This window comes from Corvus moneduloides, chromosome 2 (genome assembly GCF_009650955.1).
Source record: "Corvus moneduloides isolate bCorMon1 chromosome 2, bCorMon1.pri, whole genome shotgun sequence".
Taxonomy (NCBI): domain Eukaryota; kingdom Metazoa; phylum Chordata; class Aves; order Passeriformes; family Corvidae; genus Corvus; species Corvus moneduloides.
Window position 1 is genome coordinate 89,235,611 of NC_045477.1, and position 26,511 is coordinate 89,262,121.

Sequence of the window (26,511 nt, forward strand, 5' to 3'; positions counted from 1 at the left end):
TTCAATTGGCTTCTAAATATTTTCCTTTTGCCTCATGGAACACCATACAAGATTTAGTGTTTGGAATTCAGAATAATTTTTATAATGATGCTGTTGCAGTCTACCAAGTGGTTTGATGAACTCAGTGCATAAATTCTAAGGCACTTACAGATAGATAAAGAAATTTATATCTGGGGAAGGTCTAGGCTTTCTAAATCCAATTTGTATTATAGTTCTGGAACTACATATTGTTAATTAATATCAAGCACAAAGACTTGTGGCATAAATTATTTGGGTTGCTTTAATATCTTACTTTAAAATGAACTCCTGAATTAAGAGTATGGAAACTATTAGAATCAGCATTCAGCACATTGTATTTATCACACAGCAGGCAATCAGGAGACAAGCTTTCTACAGAGAATTATGAAACAAAATTGCTATAGTAGCCTTTCCTAGTCCTTGCTTATTCTGAATTGACCCCAGGATGTTGCTGTCAACACAGCTACGTTGTTGACGCTGTTTTTAAGAGCCTTCACTGTTGCAGCTTTGGGTATTTTCATTTTTTATATAAAATTCTGTAAATATCCATTCCCTTTTTTTTTCAATGTCTTCAGCTCTTAGCCTTGTAATGTCCTGTATCAGTGATCTCTACAGCTGAATCCTGCTTTGTAAAGAGTGAAATCTGGACTGCATTGTTTTCAGTAGCAGTTTGTACTGGTATAACTGTCTCTTTGAAAAAGGTGAGAGCACTATCCTTTGCTGCTGCAGTAAGTCAGCACTGGTAGGTATCCTTCAGACAAAAATAAAGGTGATGTTGATGGTGAAGATGCCCTTTTTGCTAAGAGTTTATAAGTTTTGCAGTTGGACTAGGAGGTGGGGTGCTCTGGCCTGCAAACTGATATTCTAAAAGCTTTGTACCTTCCTTCTCATCAGCTCTGTCTTTCTCGTCTCTGTGGTCATTGCACAGGGGTATGCACTTTGTCAAGTGAGAGAAGGATCAGATGAATACAGATGATTTCTCACTTAACCTTTAAAAAAGTCTTTAGATTCAGAAGTTCACTAAATCTCTCAGCTTTCCTGGGATTAAGTCTGTCTTCATTTGTTTCTGAGCTCTTTCAATTCTTTACCTGAGCTGTTGTTTATGGATACACATCAAGATCCATCCTGAAAAGATACTTATCCCCTGCCTATCTTCAAAAGGGTTTGGTCATCTGTACTATTTTTCGGAAGAGTAATAATGGAATTTTACTTTATATAATACCCTCCAAATATGTGTTAGATGGAATTGTGGTTCAAAGAATGTCACAACTCATAACCTGCATCTCCTAACTTCTACATTTGTAAGCTTTTAAAAATACATTTGCAAAATATTATTTGTTTGGGGTTTATTTTCTGTGAAAAGAAAATTAAAGAGAGTAATCTATTCTTTCCTAAAGCTTCCTAAATATCAACTTTTGAATATTTACATGTCTCAGAGTTTACATAAATGTTCTTTCTAAGCTTTACATTATTTTATGACTTTCATTTCATAGTTTGCTGGAATGGAGAGTTGTAGTTGTACATTTACTAAGTTTTTTGTAATAAAGCTTTTCACCTTGTTCATAGTTCAGGGTATACTTTTGTATATCCTTCTTGAAAAACCACCAGAATGAAGGAACTGACAGATTACTTAGTTTGTACAGTTTCTTTCTGCGTAAATTAAAGCCAACTTCACCCATAGGTGACAGCAAACTCTTGGAAACTGAAAATGCAGTCAACCCAATGTAAGCAATTAAGTATAAAACAGTGACAGCAAAAGTGCTCATGTGGAAATATGCAGAAAATCTGTGGCTAAACAAATCTCAGAAAATCTATGATATGTTTTTGAGAACTGCAAAAGAGCTATCTAACGTGGGTGGGGATTGGATGAGGAGAAAACCTTCAGTCTGAGAACAGCTGAGGATTTCCCAGTAGCTTATGCTTGAACTTACTTTGCTCTGGTAAGAAGCTGATCCCCTTCCCTAATGGACAGCTCTGCTTGGCATCTTTTATTGGAGAGAGCTGTAAGCTCAAATTGCTGCACAATTGATTGTCAGCCAGAAGAGCTATGGAATGTTATCAAATGCTCCCCACCCCTGCAGAATCAGAAGGGTGTACGTGTGTTTATGTGTCAATGCTCTGAAACTGGAAATCAAAAATGAACCAGTGAGTTACCACACACATTTCTCTAGGAGCTGGTGGGAGCTGTCCTTTGTGCTCTGAACAAGTGGGTCATCAGGATGTAAAAACCTTTGTCTGATCTCCTGCTTTGTGACCATGAATAGGTTATTCTTCAGTGCATTTTTAAGGAAAACAGGAGAATGAGACAGATAATTCTTTTGACTCTTGAGTTAGTAATTTATGCATTTATTTTTCTAGTAATTTGGTGAATTGTGTAGTTCTTTACCATTTCTGTTAAAACTACACAATCAAGGAGAAAAAACAAAGCCAAATATTTCCTTTTTTGCTTTTCCTTTACAAATGGAGGAGGGCCTTGAGATGCTCTCGTCCTATTGTTTATTATCAGCAAAATATTTCTTATGAAATTAGCAGCAAATGAAATATTTCTAGTCTGTTTTATTTCTTTCTCAACAATAATTCTAACTTGCATTGGAATAATATTTAAACACATTAATAGGGAAAGCCGGTAATTAGATTCAGTCTTTTGTAGTGTGATTTTCATTAATTACATGCTTACTTTAGCTGAGTTATTTTACACAATCTGTGATCTTCCAGACACAGAGGATTAAATAACTGCAGATGAGTTCCTGGAGAAAAAAAGCACATTTTCAGGGCATGCTTGCTGAACAAGCCCCTATTAAGAATAAGGTGGATCACTTCCTGGGCATACATCTTCTTTCCATGGGCTGTGAAGGGAAGCCAACAGGAGCAGGCTTTTTGATCCTTAAGCTGGGGAAGATGAATTGCTTTCCTTCTTGGGTCACCTACTGACAAATGTAAGAAACTGGTGCTGAAGTCCCTTCTCTACCTGGAGATTAGAGCTGAGACTTCCTAGAAGGGTTTGCAGAGGCAAGGCTTTGGCTGGTTGTTTTTCTTAAATTTTGTTTTATTTGTTTTTTGTTTTGTTTGGTTTTTTGTGCCTTTTTTTTGTTGTTTTTAATAGCAAAGTAATTAACCATCCTTTGGTCAGAAAAAACCCTCAAGCAAATGAAGAAAAGAATTGTCTACCTGAATTTTTGTCCTTTCTCCCACTTCTTTTTAATAGTAAGGAGATGCTTAGAGGGAGCTGTGGTCAATTGTTACCCTTTGTTGCAGATTGTTCACAGGACCCTTGCAGCGATGCTGGGCTCTTTGGCCGCTTTAGCTGCCTTAGCTATTGTTGGGGAGGTAAGTTATCAAACTGTAAGTGCTCCCTTTGTTTCTGGCTGTGGTGTCAGCTATGATAAATTTCCGTGTTTGCCCAGTTCTAACTGAGCACATGGCAAAGCAGTGTTTTTTAAGAAAGAGAGATGATAGGACAGAAACTGGGCAGGGAAAACAGGTCAGACATGTATAGACAAGGAGAGTACAAAGAAGTCAGTTGATGCCTTTTTGTTCTGATTTGCAGGAAGCTGACTACAACCATTTTCAGCTTAATCCAGTGTTAGTTTAGCATTGTTATTTTCGGTAATGTTAGGCTACCAAGCAAACCTCAATGGAAATACATCGCTTTATACTACCCTAAATAATTACATCTCATGCTTTCCTGTTCCAACCCTTTCGTTTCTCCTGCTGCTTACTCTTAGCTGATATATAGTGGAACCTCAGATTGATTTTCTCGGTTGTTCTCATAACCACATCATTACTATGTTCCCTTAAATTCCCTCCAGTTTGTTCACAGGTGAAGTGGTACGCTTTTGTTCTTTACCAAAAAGGAAACTGCAGTGTACCATATAATTTGGTTATCTTTTATTTCTGTAATGCTATGTAAGGAACAACTAGACCAACCAATAGCCTGATAATGACCCACTTAGAATGCCAGCAGTACTTTGAATTAGTAATAATAATAATAATAATAGTAGTAATGGCAATAATAGAGTACTTTTTATGTAGCTTGTAGGAACACTTATTAATTTCCATCACAGCTTATTTAAATGGCTCATCAATTAAGTGGAGTTTATAAGTCATAGCTAATCACAAGTTAGGTGTTTTGTGGCATTCACTAGTAATCGTATTTTTGATTGCAGAGGCCAAGTATGGTCGAAGTGGTGGAGTGGATTGACTATGAGACACTGGCATTATTGTTTGGAATGGTAAATAAAACATATCTTTTGCTCTAAATGTGCCAAAATAATCACATTCAATGTAGAGATGTTTCCTTTAAAAACATTTTGTTAATTGTACTTAGAGAATTTATGATGAAAATTTCTGTCTTGAGGAATATTCCAAAAAGGATGAGGATCAGACCTCTGAAGGAGTCTTTTGAAAAGTTGATCCTTTTCTATTTTTTTTTTCAATCTGTGAAATCATATTGATAACATGCAAAAAACATCCTTGGGGTTAATGAATGGAAAGACCTGTTTAAGGGTTAAAGATTATCACTCTCATTTATCTTTTTAATTTTGTTTATTCAAAACCTTCCTCAAACACACTCTGCTGGAAAAGTGGTTTTCTTTGTCTTATTGCTATGTCTGAAGCTACAAAAAGCAAGCCAGAAATGGAGAAGTAATATCTGATGAGACTACAATAATATATTATTTTAATCACTTTGCCCAGAGCTATTTGTGGTAAAAAGTGTTGTCCAAATGCTATTAGACTCTAATAAAAAATATAGAATATACAAAGACAAAATTACAATTATCTGTTTCCATTCTGAGCTTTTCTTCCTGACACTGGTCCTTGCTCCCTGCATTCCCCACAGAATAAGAAAGCAAAAAAAAAAATATTCTATTGGGAGCTAAGACAGAAGGACAGGAGACCTCTGAGATGTAGGAAAATGCAAGCAATTCTTGAAGCCACTATCTTCTGTGCTCTGTAGAGCATTACTGCAGAGAAAAAACACACTTACTGTTTTTTCTTGATTAATGATATAAGGGAGATACATTGAGTACTTAGTGTATAATGCCCACTTAGTCACTACAAATAAAATTCAACCCAACTAGTATGACTTTTACAGACTGCTTATGTTGAGAAGTATATTTCACCATATGATGAATTAACTAGAGATATCTGGCAGCTGTAGTGGATATTCTAATATAATGGTGATTAGATTCTCAAAGCTGTGTCAGATAAGAAGTCCATTTGTCAGGATCACAAACTGCTTTGCTTTAGTTTTGAGTAATGATTCAATTACTATTATATATCAGTTCCAAGTGATTATATTTTTCTTCATCTTTTGGTAGATGGTTTTGGTGGCCATATTTTCAGAGACTGGATTCTTTGACTACTGTGCAGTAAAGGTAGGTTTATTTGGTACTTATAATTATTTCTAGATTTATCAAGTTAGTATTTGTTCAGATCTGCCACACCAAGCACTATCTTTAAAGAACCTTTCTAAGGTCAATGTATACTTATCACATTAGAAATGACAGTGGTCAACTTGTAATACTAGAAAAATCCTTTGTGGATGAAAGGAAGCCCTTAAAGCAATTCTGTTTCTACAGGAGAATGTTAAAGGTCCCCAGTAGGGTACACAAGCATTTGGACAGTATTAAGCTGAGTATTTCATTGACTTTCCCAGGACTGCAGTTGTGCTGTAGCTGAAATCTCTATTTATGCCTGGCAGTGGGACAGAAGAAATATGGGATGGATCTATTGTTAACTTTATGACCACATATGAAAAGCAGCCACAGATCTTTGCACAGTAGAGAACGAAAGATTACATGAAAAGTGTAATTCATAGAATCATAACCATAGAATTAGAGAATGGTTTGGGTTGGAAGAAACCTTAATCATCTTGTTCCATTCCCCCTGCCATGGCCAAGGACACTTTCCACTAGAGCAGGTTTCTTAAAACCCCATCCAGCGTGGCCTTGAACACTTCCAGGGATGGGGCATCCACAACTTCTCTGGGTCACCTGTTAGCAGTCTCACCACCCTCACACTAAAGAATTTTTCCCTTATATCTAATCTAAACCTACTCTCAGTTTAAAGCCATTCCCCCTTGCCCTATCACTACACACCCTTGCCCAAAGATTTTCCCCCCAGCTCTCTTATTGTCCCCCTCTAGGTACTGAAAGGTGCTGTAAGGTGACCCCAGAGCCTTCTCTTCTCCAGGCTGAATAACCCAGGTCTCTTCCAGCCTGTTCTCATATGAGAGGTGCTCCAGCCTTTTGATCATGTTTGTGGCCCTCCTCTGGACTCACTCCAGCAGTGCTGGTCTGAGGGTGGGGAATGTGTCCCAGCTTGTGGAAGTGGTGGGAAGTCTGAACCACCTTAGTCCACCTGGGTGCAGGCAGAAGATGGGGGCTCAGCCCTTCTCCTGCCACAGACCCCCTGTACGGCTGGCAGCAGAGCGTGATGTTTCTTCAGACTTGTTTCTTTGTTGGCATGGGGGGATTGTTTGCCCACTTCCATAAAATATTCTCTTGCCAAATTATTTCACACTGGAGAAGGTGCTGTTGGAGTAATTGTAAAGGAATAGTAACTACTCTGAACTCGCTGTTGCTTGACTTTGATCAAGTTGCTTTATCTGTAACTTTTTGAAGTCTAAGCTGGAGTGATCTAGTCCCCTAATTTTGCTTCTGTTTGTTTTTCCTAGGCTTATCGGTTCTCTAGAGGAAAGGTGTGGGCCATGATTACACTTCTGTGCCTTATTGCTGCAATTCTTTCTGCATTTTTGGACAACGTTACCACTATCCTGCTCTTTACTCCAGTAACCATAAGGTATTTTATTGTTACATTTTGGACTTGGTCTTTTATAGCCAGCAATCAGTAGTAGATGTGTACAAAATACTTGTTTGGAGCTTTTTTTTTAATCATTTAAATGGAAATCAGAGCTTCAGATACTCTTATTGTAGTAGAATAAAAAGCACTTTCAGAGGGATAGGTAGCCTTTTGCCCTTGCATGAATACCGAACACATATCTGAAACCTGTGAATACTGCCTTGGCAGCTAACTGTTCTGGTTTGTCTTCATATCTGAACTACAATAGCATATTACACCCAATGTTCCCTAGTAGATGAATTTTTTTTTCCTGTAAAGCAGGCAGTATTTTTAAAATTAAAGTTGCCTTATCCTTTGCTGGCTAATATCTATATACAATTTTAGATAGTAATTTATGTTTTAGTGAAGTTGCTATCCCTTCTAATATTAGTGACAAATAAATTTTAAAAAAAGTCCATATTTCATTTAACAGCTTTTTCTTGAATATGAGAACGTGAATTTGATTCCTGTTGGTGATCATGTCCCTGGTACAGCTACTGGTTAATTCCACAATTTGAGATTAGATATTTGGAACTTTGAGCAGACAACAGTGAATTTAATTACTTCAGATTTCTGTAAATTAATAACATGTGATTTGGAACTACATTTAATCAATGTGGGATTATAAATTACTGTCTAACCTGAATTTAACCTGTGTCTGGTCAGGCAAATCTGTTTAATCCAGTTCAGTTTTGGAAAGATCTAGTGTGTTTTTAAAATGATCCTGAGAGATGTAATGCTTGCAGTCATTATCACATTAAAGTACACAGAATTCTATTAAGATATGCCCCCTCTTTAAAATGCAGTGTAAAGCAGTAAAAACCAATTTTGCTAGTGAAATTTATTCTAGACTGGAAGCAGCTGGTGAATGAAAGCTCCATTTGTCTTCTGTCCAATTATATTTCAAAGAGATGGCTTTGCCGTACCCTAATCAATAATTGCACCTCCAGCAGTAAGCAGCACTGGAACTAGTGAACACCACGTTTTCTTTAGCTGTGTTCCAGAATTTTGGATAAATATAATTTGGAAATGGATTGAAATCCAGACGTCAATGTAGCATAAAAAGGTTTTCACAGTCAGAGCTACTGTAACATTTATTCTGTTTTCAAAGAATCACAGAATAGCCCAGGTTGAAGGGACCTCAAAAGTCCGTCTGGTCCAACTCTTCATGGGAAAGGAAGCCTAGATGAGATAATCTGGCACTCTCTTCAATCAGATCTTGAAAACCTCCAGTGATGGGGACTCTACCACATCCCTGGGGAGGCTGTTCCAGTGGTTAACTGTTTTCACCATACATTTTTTTTCTTATGTTGAGGTGAAATCTCTCCCTTGTACTTGTTGCCTCTTGTCTTCTCCATGTGGATCCTTGTGAAGGAGCCTCTGCGTTTGTAGATGCCTTTAACTAAGGGACTTTTGTACTAAATGTATAGCAAGTCCTTTAGTTTTATACTAAATGAACCTGCAACACTGAAGAAGGAAAAACTCAGTATGTGAGAAACATTTGTATTTGAATTACTATCAAAACTAAAATAAAATTTTATCTCACCTACTAAAACCAAATAATTGCTTACTTCAGAAAGCTTCATGCTGGGGGTCATTTTTTTTTAATCTTACTGCCATTGTCTATAGCATCACTGTGTTGCCCTGTGCAGTCTCCATTGCCGTGGAGATAAAGCTTGCAGAAAATCGTACTGACTCAATGAACATAAGGGTTTATATTTCCTGTAATAATAATACTTGTTTCACTCTGCCTTTTGTAGTAAGCTGCTAAAAAAAGGAATAACTACCCCTTTTTAGCTGTAGTTTATTTTCAAAATACTTTGTTATTGGGAGCTGGAAAAGGCTAATAGTTGTACACATGAGGAAGTATAGAACCCAGGGTAAGTAAACTGAAGAATTGTGACCCTGCCATATAGCTAGCACACTCTGATGGTTTTATACTTTGGGCTTAGCCTTTTCTGACTTACATCAGAGTTCTCTTTTCAAGATATCGCTAGGCCCATCAAAAAGAAAGAATCACTAAATAAAAGTTTAGATTATATTTTGAAATACTGGGAGGTCAATCAGCAATAAAATTACAAGCACAACTGTGGTCTTGTACCACAATTGATACATTTGGACTGGTTGTACTGCAAAGTATCCTTTAACTGAATGATTTCATGCTGCTATGTGCTGACATATATGTCATCTGACAATGTTTTTCTGAGTTTTAAATTGACACTCTTGGTGATAGTGTAAGTGAAGCAAGTTAAGCTTCTTTTGCAATATACTCTTTTCTCTTTGAAGTACGGGTTTTAGTACCACAGGCTAAACAGTGAAGCTCCGCCCTTCCTTATGGGAAATGTGTGAGAGCACTGCAGTGAGAGCAGTACTGAGAAAGCATTCTTCCTGCATGCTCTTCCCCACATAGGGAAGAATTCTCATAATACTACTATGAGGTAGAGGGGCAATAATTTAAGTGTGACCTCCATCTTTACATTCTGGAGCAACATTTTGATAAGCTGTGAGGAGGAAAGCAGTTGTTTCTTACTCCAAAGTGCTTAGATGTGACTTTAACTTTCAGTCTTTATTACCACAGCCCCAGTTTAAAGTCAAAGATGTACTTCAGAAAAGAGTGGATTATGTGGGCATGTGCATAAATGTAATTGGTGAGTTGGAGTAATCTGTGTGAAGATTACTCTGTGTAAGTGGGCTCTGAGTTGAAATGGATCATGAGGTTACTGAGTCAATCCCGGTGTTTGTCAGAGCACTTTAAGGTGCTTCTTATTAAAGAAGCATTTTACTTTTTTCTTATCAAAGCAGCATCCTACTAGAGAAGCATTAAATATATTTGGGCTGCTAAAAACATTTTGAGTTTTTTTCTACTCTTGTTTCATTACAAACAGAAATATTCGTGATCAAGATTTAGAGAAGGAGGAAAATAGGGGCAGAATAAAATGGATAAACCTAGCCTGAAAGCTGAAGTCTCTAATAGATGATTCATGGCTAATAGGCAGCCTGCACAATCCTCTATCACTACCGCTACTTATTAACATAAGAAAGTTAATCACTGTTGCTGAATGCAGAGCCTGTGCTTGACCAGAATAGTTTTCCACAGGTCAATGCAGCTTAAGGACCATGGTTTCAGAAGCTGTATCACAATAAAAATTTGAAATAGTATTTTCTCTGTAGCCCAACTCTGGTAATAGTTGACTACTTTTAATGAAATGCTTTAAAAAATGCGTCAATTTTGTAGTCTTTAATAACTGAATTTTAAATGTAAAAAAAAAATCTATAAATTTCATTTATATTGTTATAATTATTGTAGCACAATAAATGCTTCAACAATATAGACACATTATGATTAAAATCCTGCTATTTTTCTGTGAAATGACTGCATTTTGTAATTTTTGTGCATTTTAAGATCTAAGGTAATTTATGCATGGGGTAAGAAGTTAATTTCATTATCTTTACACTACAGGCTCTGTGAAGTACTTAATCTTGATCCTAGGCACGTCCTGATTGCGGAAGTAATCTTCACAAATATTGGGGGTGCTGCCACTGCTGTTGGGGATCCTCCAAATGTGATTATTGTTTCAAAGCAGGAGCTGAGGAAGAGGGTATGTACTGCAGTCTGTTTGGCTACTAAAATTAAGTACTGTGTTGACTTATGCAATGTTGATCCTTCTCTTCCCCCAGACAGCCATATAAACAGAACATAGTCTACTTTTTTTGCCATGCTATTTCTTTCTTAGTAGGATGATCAGACAGAAGAGAGTGATCTTTTGGGGACAAAATAGTGATGAAGAATAGACTTTTTGATCTGGACTGAGAATACCAGTTTAATTTTTTTGTTGTTGGTGAGGGTTTCCTTATCAATGGCAAAATGAGGAAAGAAGCAGAACAATGGAGGGCTGCAGGCAGGGCAACAAGTTGGAAAAAAAGAAAAATGTGAAAATGGAGATGAAAATCCATCCATTTTTTCAGTATAGGTTTTCTCTCAAAAGTTAAATATGAGACAATTTGACGTTTTACAGAGAGGTTGCATTGCCCCTGTAGAGCCATGACACACATGAGGCACTTTATCCTTCAACCACAGCCCAAGAGGATGTGGGGCGTGAGAGGAAGTGGGTGCTTCTCCTCTGCAGCTCATGCTGCAGCTGGCTCCCACCTCCTGGCAATGTTTTGCTATCTCCAGGCTGCAGTGACAGATTTTAGCTTCCAACACTTGGCTCTTCTATTGTTCGCTGGGTGTCTGGTGCCAAAGGGAAAGCTGTGGTGGCTGGTGCTGGGTAGGACTGCAGGACACAAGACACCGGCCAGCAGGAGCATCCCAGTCCCACCATTTCCTCCCACCCACATGGGCCTCTCTGCCCTGTGGACTGGCTGTGGCACTGCTGGCAGGTGTTTGCAGCCCTCAGCACCTGCATGGAGCTGGTGTTTGCTGAGTTTACTGTGCTTTCAGCTGTCCATGCTACCCCTGAACATGAGGGCATCAAGTCTCCTTTCTGCCTCTGGCACTGCCTCCCATCCTCTTTCCCTGGTGGGCTGTGGGGCAGCAGGGAGACAGTCTGCTCAGGATGCAAGGGGCAGCCCCTCCTGGGATGGAGCAGATCTGCCCTTCTCCTAATCCTGCATCACCACCAACAAGCAGCACCATGGAAGGGGCAGTTATGTAATGGGCATATCTATAAGGACACCAGGCACATGCTTTCTGTTTTGGTCAGGTGTCATAAACCCCTGATAAATAAGTAGTTCTAAAGAAATTTAGTGTTAATTGAGCTAGTGAAAAAATAACTGTGCAAGTGGGTGAGGGAGTTGTAGTATAAAATCCTAGGTTTATATTTTTTTAAATTTGTAGTCACTTATGTTTCTATTGCTCCATGAAGGAAAGATCTCTTCTAATTAACTGAATGCACCCAAATTAATTAAGTACTGTCCCGGTTTGAAAATGTCTTTGAAAGTCTATAGTATTTAATAAACTGATTGTTTACCATCAAAATATTTAAAATGTGCCACAATTGGCTAGTTTGGATGGTGACTTTGAAGACTGTAATATTCATTGTTAGCTGAGAATTTGATACCTAAGCTTTACATTTTAAATATAAAATCTATGCAACTATTTAAAACTTCTAATCTAAAAAAGAATAATTAACACCTGCCATGCAGGTCATTTTCCTAAATACTCAAAAACTCATCATCTCTATACAACCTTTAGAAGTGGCTATAAACATGGGAAATAATTAAGAAACCAAAATTGAAAAGAAATAATATTATATTTTTCTTGTTTGAGATATTGATATTTTTAGGAGGACTCAGATGTATAAATACCCTGGCAAATATGACATTATAGCAAATTCTGTATCTGAAACAAGCACAAAAATCTTTCCAGATGTTTTCAATCTGGACTATTTTCAGATCTTTTGTTGCATCACAGAAATAAGAACATAATGAAATAAATTAGGTTCAACAAAGGGCCATAGAGTTTGTGCTGCTTCTTTTCTATATTCTCAATTGTTATGTCTTTGTATATAAACAAAAGAGGGTCAAAGACCTATCCTTGGCCCTGAGGCAGAGTGTCATGGCCTGGGGTATGTCCTCACTGCTTAGGGCTCACCCCTTCTAAAGGAGATTTTCCTGGGAGAGTGCTGGCAGGAGTAACTGGATAAAGCCGAGAGGAAGGGCAGAGAGGGAGCTGGACCATCTGGCCTCTTACAGCCTGAGCTGTTGAACTAATAGCTGGATTCCTAATTTTGTCCACCCGCTCCAGCATGCTCTCTTTTGATCAGAAGGAGAAATACAGACATTGCTGTCTTGTTTCTGAAACTGCTTCTAGCAAAGGATGCTGTGAAGAAGGGTTAAATGAGCAACCACAATTCTGTGTCTAAAATGCTTGGGGAGCCTACTGCATTAGTACCAAGTAAATTTTACTTTATTCATTTCTCTTTTTTTTTTAACTGTTTCAGAGGTAAAAGTTCTTGAATGCATTAATGACATTTTAGAAACAGTTATTCATGCAGTATATGTTATAGTTTCTATTATGATGTTTTCTATAGAAAATAATTGTTTTTCAGCTCTTTTAAGCGTTATAGTCATGTTTTTGGACATTGTAGGAATTCTAGGAATTTTTCCCACTTGATATCGTTGTTGAAATTCTCCTTTTCATTCTCTTGCACTTCCTTCTCAGTGTTATTTTTGCACAGTAAGTACAGGAGTACTTTGACAACTGCCCCTGCAGGAAGTTGAACAGTGAATTGCACTATGTAGATGATTAGGTTTTCTACTTTATTTAGGTGCTATCTGGAGGACAGTTTTACCAGTCTTCCTGAACTTTTACTGCTGTACAGCAACCTCTAAAAGCAGCCAAGTAAAATATTATGCAAGTCTACGCTTTTGTAGGAAACCTTGGCTTTTGTATCAGTATGAAATTAAATGCAGCCTTGTTACTTTGGGTGCTGTTATTTGGTTATAGTGTTAGAAATGCTTTACTCTTTGTTTACTGTAGTGCTGGAGAGACTTCTCTCCCTAGATTGTGGGGAAAACTCACATCATATTAAAAATATTTTATTTAAACCATGTTTGAATAAATAAGATTTTTGTAACATTTTGCTCATTAAAATGTAGCAATAAGTCTCTTTGCTTGTCTTGAGATGCAAATGAATGTCAAAAGGATTTTTTTCTTTGTAGCTGTTGGTAATTTATAATCCTGACATATTCCCTACCATCATGACTGGAATCAGTGGAACATTTGCATAATAGGAGAGGAAGATTTGTTGTAGTGTTGCTTGTTCTTAGATGGAGCTGGAAGAATTTTCACAAAACAGCATTTGTATTTTGATTTTAGGGAAGGAAAATAAGAGCAAATGGAAAACATGTTCAGTGAATATAAAACATTTTTTAATGTATTATTATCTTCAGAGTGCTGCTACTGAATGGCCACTGTTAACAAAATTATATTTTTATTTTGAAGAGATATGTGCTTCGGACTTTGGAAACTCCATGTTTATATGCACAATAGAGCATGAACCAGTTGGATGTGGTCCTTGCTTTCAGAAGGGTTGGACAGCAAATCTTCTGTATTTGGGAACTTCACAATCACACCTTTGAGATCAGAAGTTGCTTGAGCTCTAAACATAGGCTGTGGTTGCAAGCTCTTTAAAGAATGGATGGCAAATAGGTCTCCAGAGCTGTGAACATAGTGATAGTGAACATGTGCACTGGTGTATCCAGGCTAAATCTGCATGAAAGAGGTAATGATAAGAGCAAAGTCAGTTTTAGCATATGCTAGCCACTGGATTATATCCTTTTATTTACTGTTTTTGTTAGCATGTGATAATGCTTGTGCTGTTAATCTGATGTTTGCTGAGGATTTGAGGGTTTCAGCATACCACTAGGAATTATTCCTGCCATTTAATAGGAATTTCCTGGAAAATTGACAGATATCAGGTTTTCCTAAATGTCTTTTTTTCCTAAAATGTCTTTTAGACATTTTCAGCCTTCATGCTGGAATTTAGCATGATGTGATATTAGTTGGTTATATTTAATAAAAAATTTTGGTACCTAAAAAATTATGAATGAAAGTAGGTACTTGTCGGGGTCTTCTCCCCCTGCCATGTAGCCCTCCCCACTGCAACAGGTACTTCTGAAAAGAAGAAGATAAAATCCCATACATGAATCTTTAAAGATATTTTAAGCCCTGGTAAAATGGATTCCCATAGTTTAATAGGCTATTTTTGTTGAGTTTGCTGGATACAAGCTTATTAAAACTTTTAATTGATTTGTAGAACTCTACCCCTTCTGTTGCTGTTTCATTGATCCCTTTTCTCAAGAGAAAATTAAACTTAGGTAAAGTGCATGAACTGAAATGCATGGGCTTACATCTGATTTCAGAATTTTTGCCATCTATGCATGTAGTAATCATTAAAGAGCATAATACAAAACAAAAAAGGAGGTTCATCAGCATCTCAAATAAACATTATCTTCATGTAACTAGGTTAGACCATTAGTGATTTTTGGGTCTGTGACATCATGAGCAGCTCCCTTGAGAGACAATGCAGATCTCAGTCACTCAGCTAGAAGGGATGTTTAAGCCAATGTAAAAACAATAAATTACTCTTGCTCTCCCTCATTTTATTAGTTTTCAAATATTAAGTAGAGGGCATTCTGGCTAGAAATATGGTACTTGCTGCTCCCCAAATCACTACACCTAGCCATAATTTTTGCTTTCCCATTGCTCTAAAAAGGCAGATTTCTTGTGGAAAGGTCTGAATTACTAGAACTCAATTTCACATCTCCAGAAGCAATGAAAAGAATCATCAAGATGATAGAAAGTTAGCATTTTAGGAAAACAATATGATACTTCCTCCTAATGTGAAATTGATATATTTGACTTTGCATTCTAAACTATAAACCAAGGAAAGATGCCCACTCTGTTTCAGCTGAGTCTGTAGGCAGTGGAACCTTTAGGCTGTTTTCTTTCTAAAGTAAAATCTTTAGATTTTCTGTCGACTGGGAAACAGGAGAAATTTGACACAATCATCATAGCCTAAAGCAAGGGACATTTGAAGCATGTTTTGTATTTATCTCATAGATTGAAATCTCCTGGAAGAAAAGTATTTCTTGCCTATTGTGCATGTCAATTCTATTCCAGTCTATTGTGCAGGAAAAGAAAATCTTTGTGAAAATGACTTTTTGTTGTACGCAGCAGACATGTAGCACTTTAATGTTTTTTACAATGCTGAGTCCTGGCCCCAGCAGCGCAGAAGACTTGGGAGGTATAAAATGTGCTACCCACAGCCACAAAGGGTATGAATGTAGGCTCTGTGGAGATGCTGCGTGTCCTTTCTGGGGTGTGGGAAAGGGAACAGGGACAACTGATGAACCAACGGTGCCACCACGTTGGTATCCTCTGCTGCATCGTTGGTATCTGTGTGGTACAGTGAAAACACTTTAGTCTCTTGAAGTTCTCCAAGAGGCTGCCAGCTGGCTACTAGCTACCTGAACATGCCTGGTGTGAAATTGGCCTTCTTTTTCTGTGAAAACATATTCCCTGTGCTGCAGAGAGGCTGGTGCTAAGCATGCAGCCCAAAGCATCATGGAGGGCAGCTGTCTGTACTTCACTGTGAGCCTTTCTGATATCGACCATGAAAAGTAGTGCACTTGGTAGCCCTCAGCCTCCTCATGGCTACAGGGCATCAGCTGTCCAAGGCTAGCGATCATCAGGATTCATTTTCACTCACTGACTCTTGTGGATCAATGCAAGGAGGTAATAGGGAGGAAAGCCAGGAGCAAGGGATGGGAAGAGAACTGACTCCGGTCTTGCGTTATCGCCGACAATACTGTCATGCAAGCTCTTTCCTGAAATAGGCACACTCCATGTTAGAAAACAACTTGTTTCAGCTGAATTGGAAAGCTGTTCTGCAGTAGGAGCAGAGCAGCATGTTTTCTTTTTCACCAGGGATCTCAGAGATATGAAAGATCAATGTGCTGATATTATGAACTTTAACAAAATCCTGAATCTCAGCCCAGCTACTCCATTTGAAAAGTTTGGGTAAGCTCTTGGATAGGATGCCAAAAAATCTAGTAGACATTTTTTTTTCTTCTTGTGATGGTGTCTGCAAATCACTTTCAAGGCTTATCTACGTCAGCTCTTAAGTCATGAAGCTGTGTTAATTCTGATTTTTTTAAGGGTATTTTGATCTCTATCTCATTTCAATTCCATTCAACTATGAGTCAGACGTGAGACCTCCTTACCCTCAGCATTTTAGTTTGCCTTCTAGGCTGAGGTGATTTTCTTCATTGAGAAATTAATTTTGTGGGTTTCAAGTGACATATTTCTTGTGCTGTATTTTTTGAGAAGCTTCTGCATTGTGGCATTTCAGGAACCCAACAGATTTTTTCCTCTGAAATTGGTGTGATAATAAAAATGTAAAGGCAAATGAATTTTTGTATCTGTGTTTATTTGCAATAAGCTACTTCCTTAAATTCAAAATCCTTTAATGTGTGATGAAGACATCACATATTTAAACTTGAGAGTTACCAAGAATTCTTTGCATTCCTATTTATCTTTTTTACTTTATTTTACTTATTACTTTAGCATTTATCTTTATTTCTGAGTATTCCTACAGAGAATTTCTGCCATCATAGTTGGCCTGGTAGTTGGCATCCTTCTTCATGATGTGGGCATGATGTGATTGCTGCCAGCCTAAAAAAGCTTCATCTCCACTGCTTTGTTGTAAGACTGGTCTGAGTGCAAAAGTAATTTTCCTTGTTCTGGTAATTCTGTATTGAGTATATTCTGTCCACTCCTAACTACTTTGTTGCTCTTCAACCACCTGTTTCACAGTCATTTTTCTTTCAGAAGATAATTCTTTTTTCCAGTCAGGTTTAGGCATTTTTATTTTGGCTGGTTTACCTTCAGTGTTTTTACAGCCTAATTAATTTTGGCTTCCTACCTCTCTTTGTGCCATTTTAGAGACTGCACAAAACTGAATAATGATTTTGCATACTTCCTGACCTGTTTAATGGCACATTGTCATAGTTGAGAAATTTCTGAACTAAAGCCAGTTCACCTTTCAAGGTTTTAAGGTTCTTATTTTTTTGGCCAAAATTTTATGATCTTTCTTTTTGCCTATAATCTTAGAGGCAACCCATATATAAATTAGATTTATTTTCAATTTATTGTCAATGGTTCTAATTAAGGAAATAAACATGGGAGATACAGACTTTATGTACTTTGGAGGCAGGTCTTACAAACACTGAGCCTTTGCAAGATTTCTTTTTTTATTCCTTGTTATTTGTAAATTTCCTAGAGTTATGAATACTGTTTTCATCCCTTATAGAAAGGTCTCCTGTAGCTTTGAATCTTAACTTGATGCCCAGAGACCAATCTTTATAAAAACTGATTTGTAAAGTCTTTCTTACGGAGATGTCAGACACCCGAGTGGCTGACCTATTGTGTAGGCAAGCTGAATGAAGGTACATAATTTTTCTTTGTGGTGTCACTTTTTTCTGTCCAATTCTTAAAATAATCTCATTCCAATTCCTGAAGAGTCTTCCTTCTGCTTTCATAAAAACAATGGCTGTAGCTGAGTTACAGCAAAAGGCCAGTGAATGAACAGATATAGTTTCACCTTTCAGTATCTGGAGAGCAGAAAAGTCAAGGAATCTACTATTAAATAGCAAGTAGGGATGACTTTACCTCACAAAGCTTAAACCTGTACTTTAATAGGATCAAATTCTAATCCTAGGTCTGCATATTTATGGTTTGAGATTTATCTGACTGTCTGCAAGCTATGGATTTTTTTTTTGCCAAAGAGCACCGATCTTTATCTGGCTATGCAAGTTCTTTATGACTGTCATCAGTTTCTTGTCTCGTGTGCCTTTTTATTATGCCCTGTGGTGCAATAGAGAAACTTCTTCTTCCTTTTTTTGAACCAGAGACATTTCAACAAGGAAATTTCCACATAAATCCTTTTAGTATTTGACAATATAGAAGAACACATTTAAAGCAATAAGTTCCCAATAGTCTTAACACACTGGAGGTAGTATCAGCTGTTGTTGCAAGGGAAGCTGTTTTTGATATGCATTGGAATTACAGAAGGATCTATAGGAAACTCATAGTTAAAAAGCAGGGGACAATAGAGACACAGAGGTGTGTTACAGGGAGGCCAGCTAACTTTCTAGAGTCTCAGTGGGTGCTCTGAAAATTCAATTGGGACAACCTGGGCTGTCCAGGGCTTGAGTCATGCTTTATTCCAAGTGTCACAGATCTGCTCTTCTGGGATCACCAGTTCAGACAACCTCTGTTTTTTGAATATAATACAGTTCCTTACTACCAGAGTACTTGGATGTAATCCTCCTTGGGGTTTCATGGATAACTTCTTTTGGAGAGGCGAGTCATGGCTGCTTCGGAAAAGCCCAGCCCAAAGGCTAACCCTGATCCACTACAATGTGTGCAATGTGGAACAATGGAATAAGTCAATTTAAAGGGACCCTAGAGGTCATCTAGCCCAATGTCCTACTCACAGCATGGCCAGCTTCAAAGTTTTAGGGCAAGTTGTCACTATTCATTCTTATTGCTTGAGAACAGCAGCCTTTTAATATGTTCTGCTTAACCTTTTTGAGAACCCCTTCATTAAAGGGTTTCATTGTGTAAAATGTGTTCATTTGTTAACCAGAAAGAAGAATAAACATAATATTGACGTATAATACTTTTATTGTAGAGGAATGGTTCAGATAGAATTATTGTAAACATTTGAGTTGTCACCAGGTTAAAACAAAGGCTCATCATTGAAATTTGACTATTTCTGAGACTTAAACTGATTTGAAATGAATTTACAGTGATTTAAGTGAGAAGTAAAAGTTAATGATTCAGTTTGGGGGTTTTTTTTTACTATACATTTCAGGAACACTAGGTGTGTTTCAGAGTAACTTGTAATGCAATGTTTTAGTTCCTTGAATTAAATTGTAATGTGACTTGTCTCCTTGAAACACATGAAATACAGCAGATACTGTACTTGGAACTTACTATCTTGCTTTATATTTATTATTGATTGTTAATGTACATAAAGCTGTTTTCCCTGTAGCTAATATAGAAAAAGAAGTGATTTTTAATTTAGGTTTTTGTTTTTGTTTTCAGGGATTGGATTTTGCAGCCTTCACAGGACATATGTTTTTGGGTATCTGCCTTGTTGTTCTGGTCTCCTTTCCTTTTCTCAGACTTCTTTACTGGAACAAAAAATTGTACAATAAGGAGCCAAGTGAAATTGTTGGTAAGTGTGAGCATGAAAAAAAGTTATAATTGTTACACTGAATATGTGCTAAATAGAAACCGAGTAATGATTACTACAATGCTGTCTTCAGATGGAAGTGCCCACCCTCCTTCACTCTCTGAACATTAATTTTTCAACTAATAATTCAGATTTTATTTTTAGTTGTGATATTTTCTGATTTTTAGAAGTGGATGTTTTTCTGGTTCTAAGATTGAGGTTTTGACAGGAATTATTAAATATCTTACAAAATTTGCAGGAATATTTTGCATCATTTATTACAGCCATAGGCATGAGTACGAGGACATTCTGGGTTGCAACATCTGCTCAAGGTGCTTAGTTCACAACCTAGATTTAGAAATATTCCAGGTTTTCCTTATGAAAAACATAGTGCACTGATGCCTCCTCTCACTGCTGGTTTTCTTCCATTGAATTTTTCAGCAATCTTTTACTGGTCTGCAGTCAGTGAAAGACATTTCATCGAAGTGGAACTTTTCAAGTCCTTTCCAGCTTGCCTCTGTGGCTCTTCCTACCCTAAATTTCCCTGGTGCATAATTTCTACAATTCAGTAGAACTAAATCTATGTCTTTTTATGGCGCCTCAATAGTCTCTAGAAGTTTTGTTAAAGCTGTTTCAATGGCTGTCGACTGTGTCAGTCCCTTTTTTGTCTTCATGCTTTTATGTTTTTCTCTTCAGTCATTTTGAAGTTTTTATCATTGTTCTAGGGCTTCTCTTTCAGTGACGAAATTTAATATTAACCCCCAAATGTTCACATTTCTTTACGAGGTAACAAATATTTCACTAAGTATAATTTCTAGCAAGCTTTGTACAAAGACAGTTGAGTATAACTGTTTCTTCTCTGGGACTGGCTTGTTCCACTTTTGGCTGCAGAAGAATTAAGATCCAGGCTTCCACTGGTTTTAATGTGCTGTACCATATCTCTGAACCTGTGTGTATGGCATCTGTTTATCATGGGGAGGACAACTTTTGATACGGTTGATATATCTTGGCTTCATCTGTAACCTGTGGAGAAAGATAAGTGCTTTTAAGGAATAATGGAGCTGTCTGTGCTAGAACAGATATATTGCAGCCCTCAAAAGTTAATTTTCTCTTATAAGGAGAGTCCAAGGTGACTAACTGTGGCAGAGACCTTCCTGGTAGGTACCTCATTTAGGCAAAAGGGGTAGTACTTGTAATTCCTTGCCTTGTTCCAGGGAAAATTTGCTTTAGGATTAGAGTTTTATTAAAAGGCAGAAGTGTCAGTCCTCTCCTCAGCAGATTATTCCATGTGTCTCCAATCCCATTTGATAGAAAAGTCAGAGAAGAGATTTCCCTGCTTAGGAAGGTCTTTTGAAGACTTTTGGTTTTGACTTCAGTGTCTATTCAGCACAAGGTGCACTCAGCTTACCTGTTTGTATCTCTAAAGGCCAAAATATTTCCCAGAATTTAGACCAAAAATATTTTTGAGGTGTGCTAGATATTACACTAGTTAACTGTTTCTAAGACACTTAAGAAGAGTTTTCCTTTCTCCTATATGTCTGTTTGGTATGAGGTAGCCATTTTCATCTTAAAACAGCCGAGGCTTTCTGCACCCTTAGAGGTCTTTTCCAGAGAGCAAGAGAAATAAAGAAATTAACTCAGACCCTAACATGCCTAGATTCTTTCCCTGTGACCCTACAAAGTAAGGTTTTTCAAAAAGCCATCACTGTAAGCAATATTGATCCTGACATAGGAGCATTATTTTATAAATGTATATTTCACAACATAGAATTGCTACTTTTTTTCTTTTGGCTATAAACTTTTAAAGCATATATTTTGGATTTTTAAGAAATAAAGTATGTACGAAAATTTTTAAAATTAATTTGAATAGTACAGTTTATTCACTGACATAGTATTTTTTCCAGTGAAACACTGTATTAGTGAAACACTGGCTAGCTTATTTCCCTCAGTTAATTTCTTGGTCATCTTTGTTACTTGCACCTTAGTCTGTTCAGATATAGCAGTCTCCTAATCAGTATACCATGTGTTCTTGTAATCAGCTGCTTGTCCATTGCTGCAAACCTAATCAGGAGCTGTTCAATTAGAGCAACTGCTGAAGAGCCACTCTTTCTATTGAAAATTCATGTGACAGGGGAAGAGAAAGAAAGAGACCAACACAGCTCCATTAGGAGATAGCTGTCATGGTTTGGATTTGCAGAATGGCCTCCAAGGTGCTTCCAGGGGTCCTTTCATCTCAGGTTACAATGGTTCCATGATAATTTCAAATGGCTTGTTTGAAGCAGCTGTTTTAATCAACTAAATACCAGTCTTTCCTCACCTTGCCCTCAATTAGCAATTAAACAAGTTATGTGAGATTTAATTGGTATATTATTCTCCCCAGATTTTTTGTCTCTCTTCACTACATGCTTTAAGCTTTTTTTTCTGCTGATTTAGAGTATACAGATTTTTAAAATGGATTAGCATGAATTTTAAAACCAGAAAATGCTCTTATTATGAAGATACATTTTTATCTATGTTACCAGTGCCTTTAATCTGTTGGCTTTCAGACTGAGCTGCAGCACCTCTGCAGCAATAAAAATACCTGTTCTTTCCCCAGAAACCACTATCTACCTGCATTGGCTTTAAGTGGGGCAGCTAACAAAGGAAAAAAGACTCTGAAGAACTCATCCATGAGAGAGAAAATCTAACGTTTTTTTAAGAATGAAGGGATTTTTGAGGACTTTTTTTGAGCATGTCTTTCAGCTGTTAAACCTGCTCCTTGTTCTGTGTGACGCAGCAAAAGATGCCAGGGCTAGAAGAGTAAGCTGAGAAGGCTTAAAAAGTATGTATGTATCTACATTTTCACAAAAGAATATGTAAAGGAAATAATATCTGAGTGTAAGAGGAATTAAATTTACTGTTTCAACTCCCCCTCTGAAAACCTGAAACCAAAGTTCTTTCTTCCTTTAAGGGTTAAAAATACATTATTTAGTCCCTGGGAAGCATAACAATACATTGTTAAGTCTCAGCTATTAAGCTGTGGAGATGTGGACCTCAGGGTTTGGCAAGGTTGCTATCCCCAGGAGAGTGGGTGGTACACGGTCTGGTGACAAGTATTATTATTGCCATTTTTTGCCAGAGAGGAAGAGCTTTTTCCTAGCACAACTTCTTTGGCACCAGCTCCCCATTTCTCCTTTGTTGCTTGGCCCTTTTTTCCAATTTTTTCACCGGCTGAGAGATCCACACTTTAAGCAGGAGTGGTAATAGCAGGAGACGGGTAAGCACGTTATTCCCTCTGGTGTAACTCACTGTCTGCAGCAGCTGGGAAAATACTGATGGTAGTAGGAGAGTCAGCATGTAAAGCTGACAACAGAAGGAATTTTCTAATTAATCATAGTCATATATAAAGTGCTTAATGTATGAAAAACACAGTGCTGTTTCCCACGATGGGAAATGTGGTAACCAGATGAGAGAGCAAATCTGTTTTTTTCTTCCACGTGTAGCTCTACAGATGTTCTCAAGGAGAAGAAAAGGGAGAGGAGGAGGGGAAAAATTACTGTGATGACCTGCAAGAAAACTCCAGTACTGCATCAGACACTTTGAAATGCAATAAGCCCACATAAAATAATAATAATGTCTAGGGCCACAAGGACACTGCAGGGACACTGAGGGACAGAGGGCACCCAGGATAAGGGGTAATGTAACATCAGTATGTGTGCTGCTTGGGGTCAAAGAACAGTCCTTAGGCCTATTTCAGCTAGTAACATATTTGTAACTTTAGGAACCATTTCTTGCTGGAATCAGTGAGAGGTACATCAGTGACGTAGCTGAATTAAGTAAATTGACAAATCTCTGTCCTGAGGTGCATCTGTACCTATGTAGGTACTTTACTAACAGCCAGTAAAGCATTATTGGTATTTCATGTTATGTTGGAAGTAGTGGCCTGCCCTCACTTGGAAGTTGGTTCAAGAGAGGAAAGTAGCAAGCAGATTATGAAGACGGTAATGTCTAAAGAAAGGCATATTTCAAGATGTTTTCAAAAATTCAACTCTAAACTAAATCTGGGGGGAAGTTCTGCAATAGGGGCTGCACTCTACTGCACTTTACTGTCCTCATGCAAGATGATGATTTCATCGGAATTCATGGAGAACGTTTTTAAATCATGAAGAACAATGTGGACAGTAAAATGTGGAGTTTTTGTGTGTTCTCTTTTTCTCTCTTCTCTGCAATCCAGTTGTATACATTAACACTGAATAGTGAATACTTAACATTTTAACTCTCCTACTGTGGATGTTAGCATGCTGAACAAAAAGGTGCAGCTTTCATATGAATGCTCTTGGAATCTAAGACAATACCTTTTGGGTACATATTTTGTCTTTTATTTGTAAAAACTGTAAGACTTTCAGTCTCAAACGAACTAGGTAGTCTTGATGTCCCTTCAGACCCTGTGTTTGCTCCTTTTTGGATAATATATCAGGATCCACCAGGGCCATGACTTTATGTTTAAAAATGCAAATCAAAAGCTGTCTTTTATTATTTGCACCTTCAATAGCTCTCCTGATGAGAGCTGTAGTTATTTAATTGCCACAGATTAAAGATTTTTATATTTTAAAATATTTTAGATAATTTTATGCTTTAATTCCTGTATATATCCTTTGAACTGCTTTAGAGTTGATAGAGTGTTCCCCTTGGAAAGAGAAAAAACATTGAACTGCCTCTTCTTGTCTTCAGATGATAAAAATAGTATTCTGACATTGCAAAACAAGGAGAATATGACAATCTCATATTACTTGCTTAGTGCATTGATAATGTAGCCATCACAAGAAGGCAGCTGTAATATTACTTTACCTGTCTTATGCAGAAAGAAGGTATAATATAGTGTCATTCTGAATCAACAGAGCAGCACTTGACAATTTATTATACACATTTGTCATGGAAGGAATGAGTACAGAAAAATCACTGATGGGAGGTAAAAACTTAGATAATGCTAGCTCCTGTTTCTTTTCCAGCATTTGTGCCCCTCTGTTTTTGTATACGGACCTCAGTTGTGAAAGGATTGCACAGGTATACAGTGGTTGGCAAGACACGGACTTTTCTTTAACAGTGTTGTTTCAGTGAAGCTATGACAAAGTTTTTCACTTTACTTTGATGGCTCTCAAGTTCATCAGATCTTCCTTTTAAGACAGAGCTTAAAAGAACTATTTAGTTCTATGTAACACATTACCTGTGTTTATTTGCTGCAGAAAGCTTTCACTGTGATGGTGTTTCAAATACAAGTGTAAAGTTGACAGATTTTTAATTGTTCTGCCATTTTCATTTATCAAAGTGTGTTCAATGTATTAGTCACCATTTTTACTTCTAAACCACTGATATATGTTATGGTGAGTCTGAAGTATGCTTCATTATTTTGCTCTTCATTTTGTCCTATTAAAAGCATTAGAAGAGGCATTATACTTTGAAATATTCCAAAAGACAATTGTCCTCTTGAGGGTGTATCTTTTCATGGCTCTTTTTTCCTTATCCTTGGGAATACCATCTCTAAGTGGTGGCTTGTGGCACTTTTTCTGGTATTAAAAGGACTTCAGCAGTAGTTATATTTTGTGCACAATGTTTTGTGCTTGGAATGTATCTATTTGCTTTTGAGCAGAGTGTAGTGAATTTAGAAGTGGGGTTTTTTTAAGCAAGACTTGTAGTTTAATGGAAGACAGCAGCAAAATTGGTTTTCATTGGCAAGTCTGGCAGTCTGAATGAAAATTATTTGATAGTATACTGGAATTATTTTTCTAGATTTCACACCTGAGAAAAATTTTCTGAAACAAACTAAAGTAGAATTTTAGATAAACACATGCTCAAAATACTTGAATTTTGACTTCCTTCACACAGAGAACCTAAATACATTCAGCTTCTGCTTTTAAACAATGGGGAATTGCAGTAGAGGAAACTGAGGGGCAAACCCACAAGCACTATAATAAGTTTGTGGCTCTAAAGTCTGACTTACCCAGAAAAGAGAACAGAGCCCATGTCACCTGAGAGAGAGATATCCCACCTGTTGCTCAGGAACAAACCAACTGAAGAGTAACGTGTATCTTTCTCAGCCATCCTGAAACGTTATGAGAAACCTAACCCTCCTTAATACCTGTGGATTACACCTTTTGAGTCCAATGTGACCATCATACACATACTAAATTGACTATTCCCTTATAAAACTAGGGTTAGGCTTGTAATGTTGTAGATTCTTTCCTGGGCCTGCTGCAGCCTGCTCCAGCTTGCTGGGAAGATGACTCATGGTGGGTAAATTTAGGTGTGTGACGCCCTCTGAGCTTTGTGGTTTTCTGCCCAGGCTCCAGGTGCTCTGCTGCAGGGATGAGGATGTCCTGTAATTCCTCTGTGATGGATGCAATCCCATGCTGGGTAACAGAGCTGGCATTAGGTGCCTCTATGACCAAAAGGGGCCTCAGGTGTCAGACTGAGTTGAAAAGGTTATATGAATTCTCTGTACTGCTTTATGCAGCATCGGCACATTTCTTGTGTTCCGTTGCATGTATTTAGCTGAATAAGGCAAAACGAGTTTTGTTGTAGTTTTGAAGACTCTGCAATATTTATACCTATGATTACCTTTATCCACTATTGATCAACTGGACTATCCAAAGGAATAAAGATAAGAATATGTTGGGGGTTTTTGTTTGTTTGTTTGTTTTTGCTTGTTTGTTTTTCTAGATTTAGATCCTCATGGTTGTGTCCTGTTGGGGGGTGCTGCCTCTGGGAGAGAGGTGTGAGTGTTTGATCTGGAGTATTCCTCAAGGTGAATTTTTTCTACTCATGGATTTCACCTTTTGGGTTTAGTTTCTGCTCTTATAAAATGGAGATGACACCATCTAATAATGCTTAGAGGATTGGTTACATAATATCAGGATTTAATAAT

At 37.4% G+C, this 26,511-nt stretch overlaps 1 protein-coding gene across 11 annotated transcripts in view; it reads left to right on the forward strand.

Annotated features, from left to right (window-relative positions):
• The window catches only part of OCA2 (OCA2 melanosomal transmembrane protein), a 192,121-nt gene that overhangs the window by 78,702 nt on the left and 86,908 nt on the right, over positions 1–26,511 (forward strand). For 10 of the 11 annotated variants that reach the window (XM_032100281.1, XM_032100285.1, XM_032100282.1 and 7 more), the window contains 6 exons: positions 3,274–3,345; positions 4,185–4,250; positions 5,340–5,396; positions 6,698–6,822; positions 10,322–10,460; positions 19,481–19,613. In XM_032100281.1, the coding sequence (XP_031956172.1) occupies positions 3,274–3,345; positions 4,185–4,250; positions 5,340–5,396; positions 6,698–6,822; positions 10,322–10,460; positions 19,481–19,613 (592 nt within the window). The remainder of the gene's footprint in view (positions 1–3,273; positions 3,346–4,184; positions 4,251–5,339; positions 5,397–6,697; positions 6,823–10,321; positions 10,461–19,480; positions 19,614–26,511) is intronic. The other variant, XM_032100290.1, reaches the window with a different exon arrangement.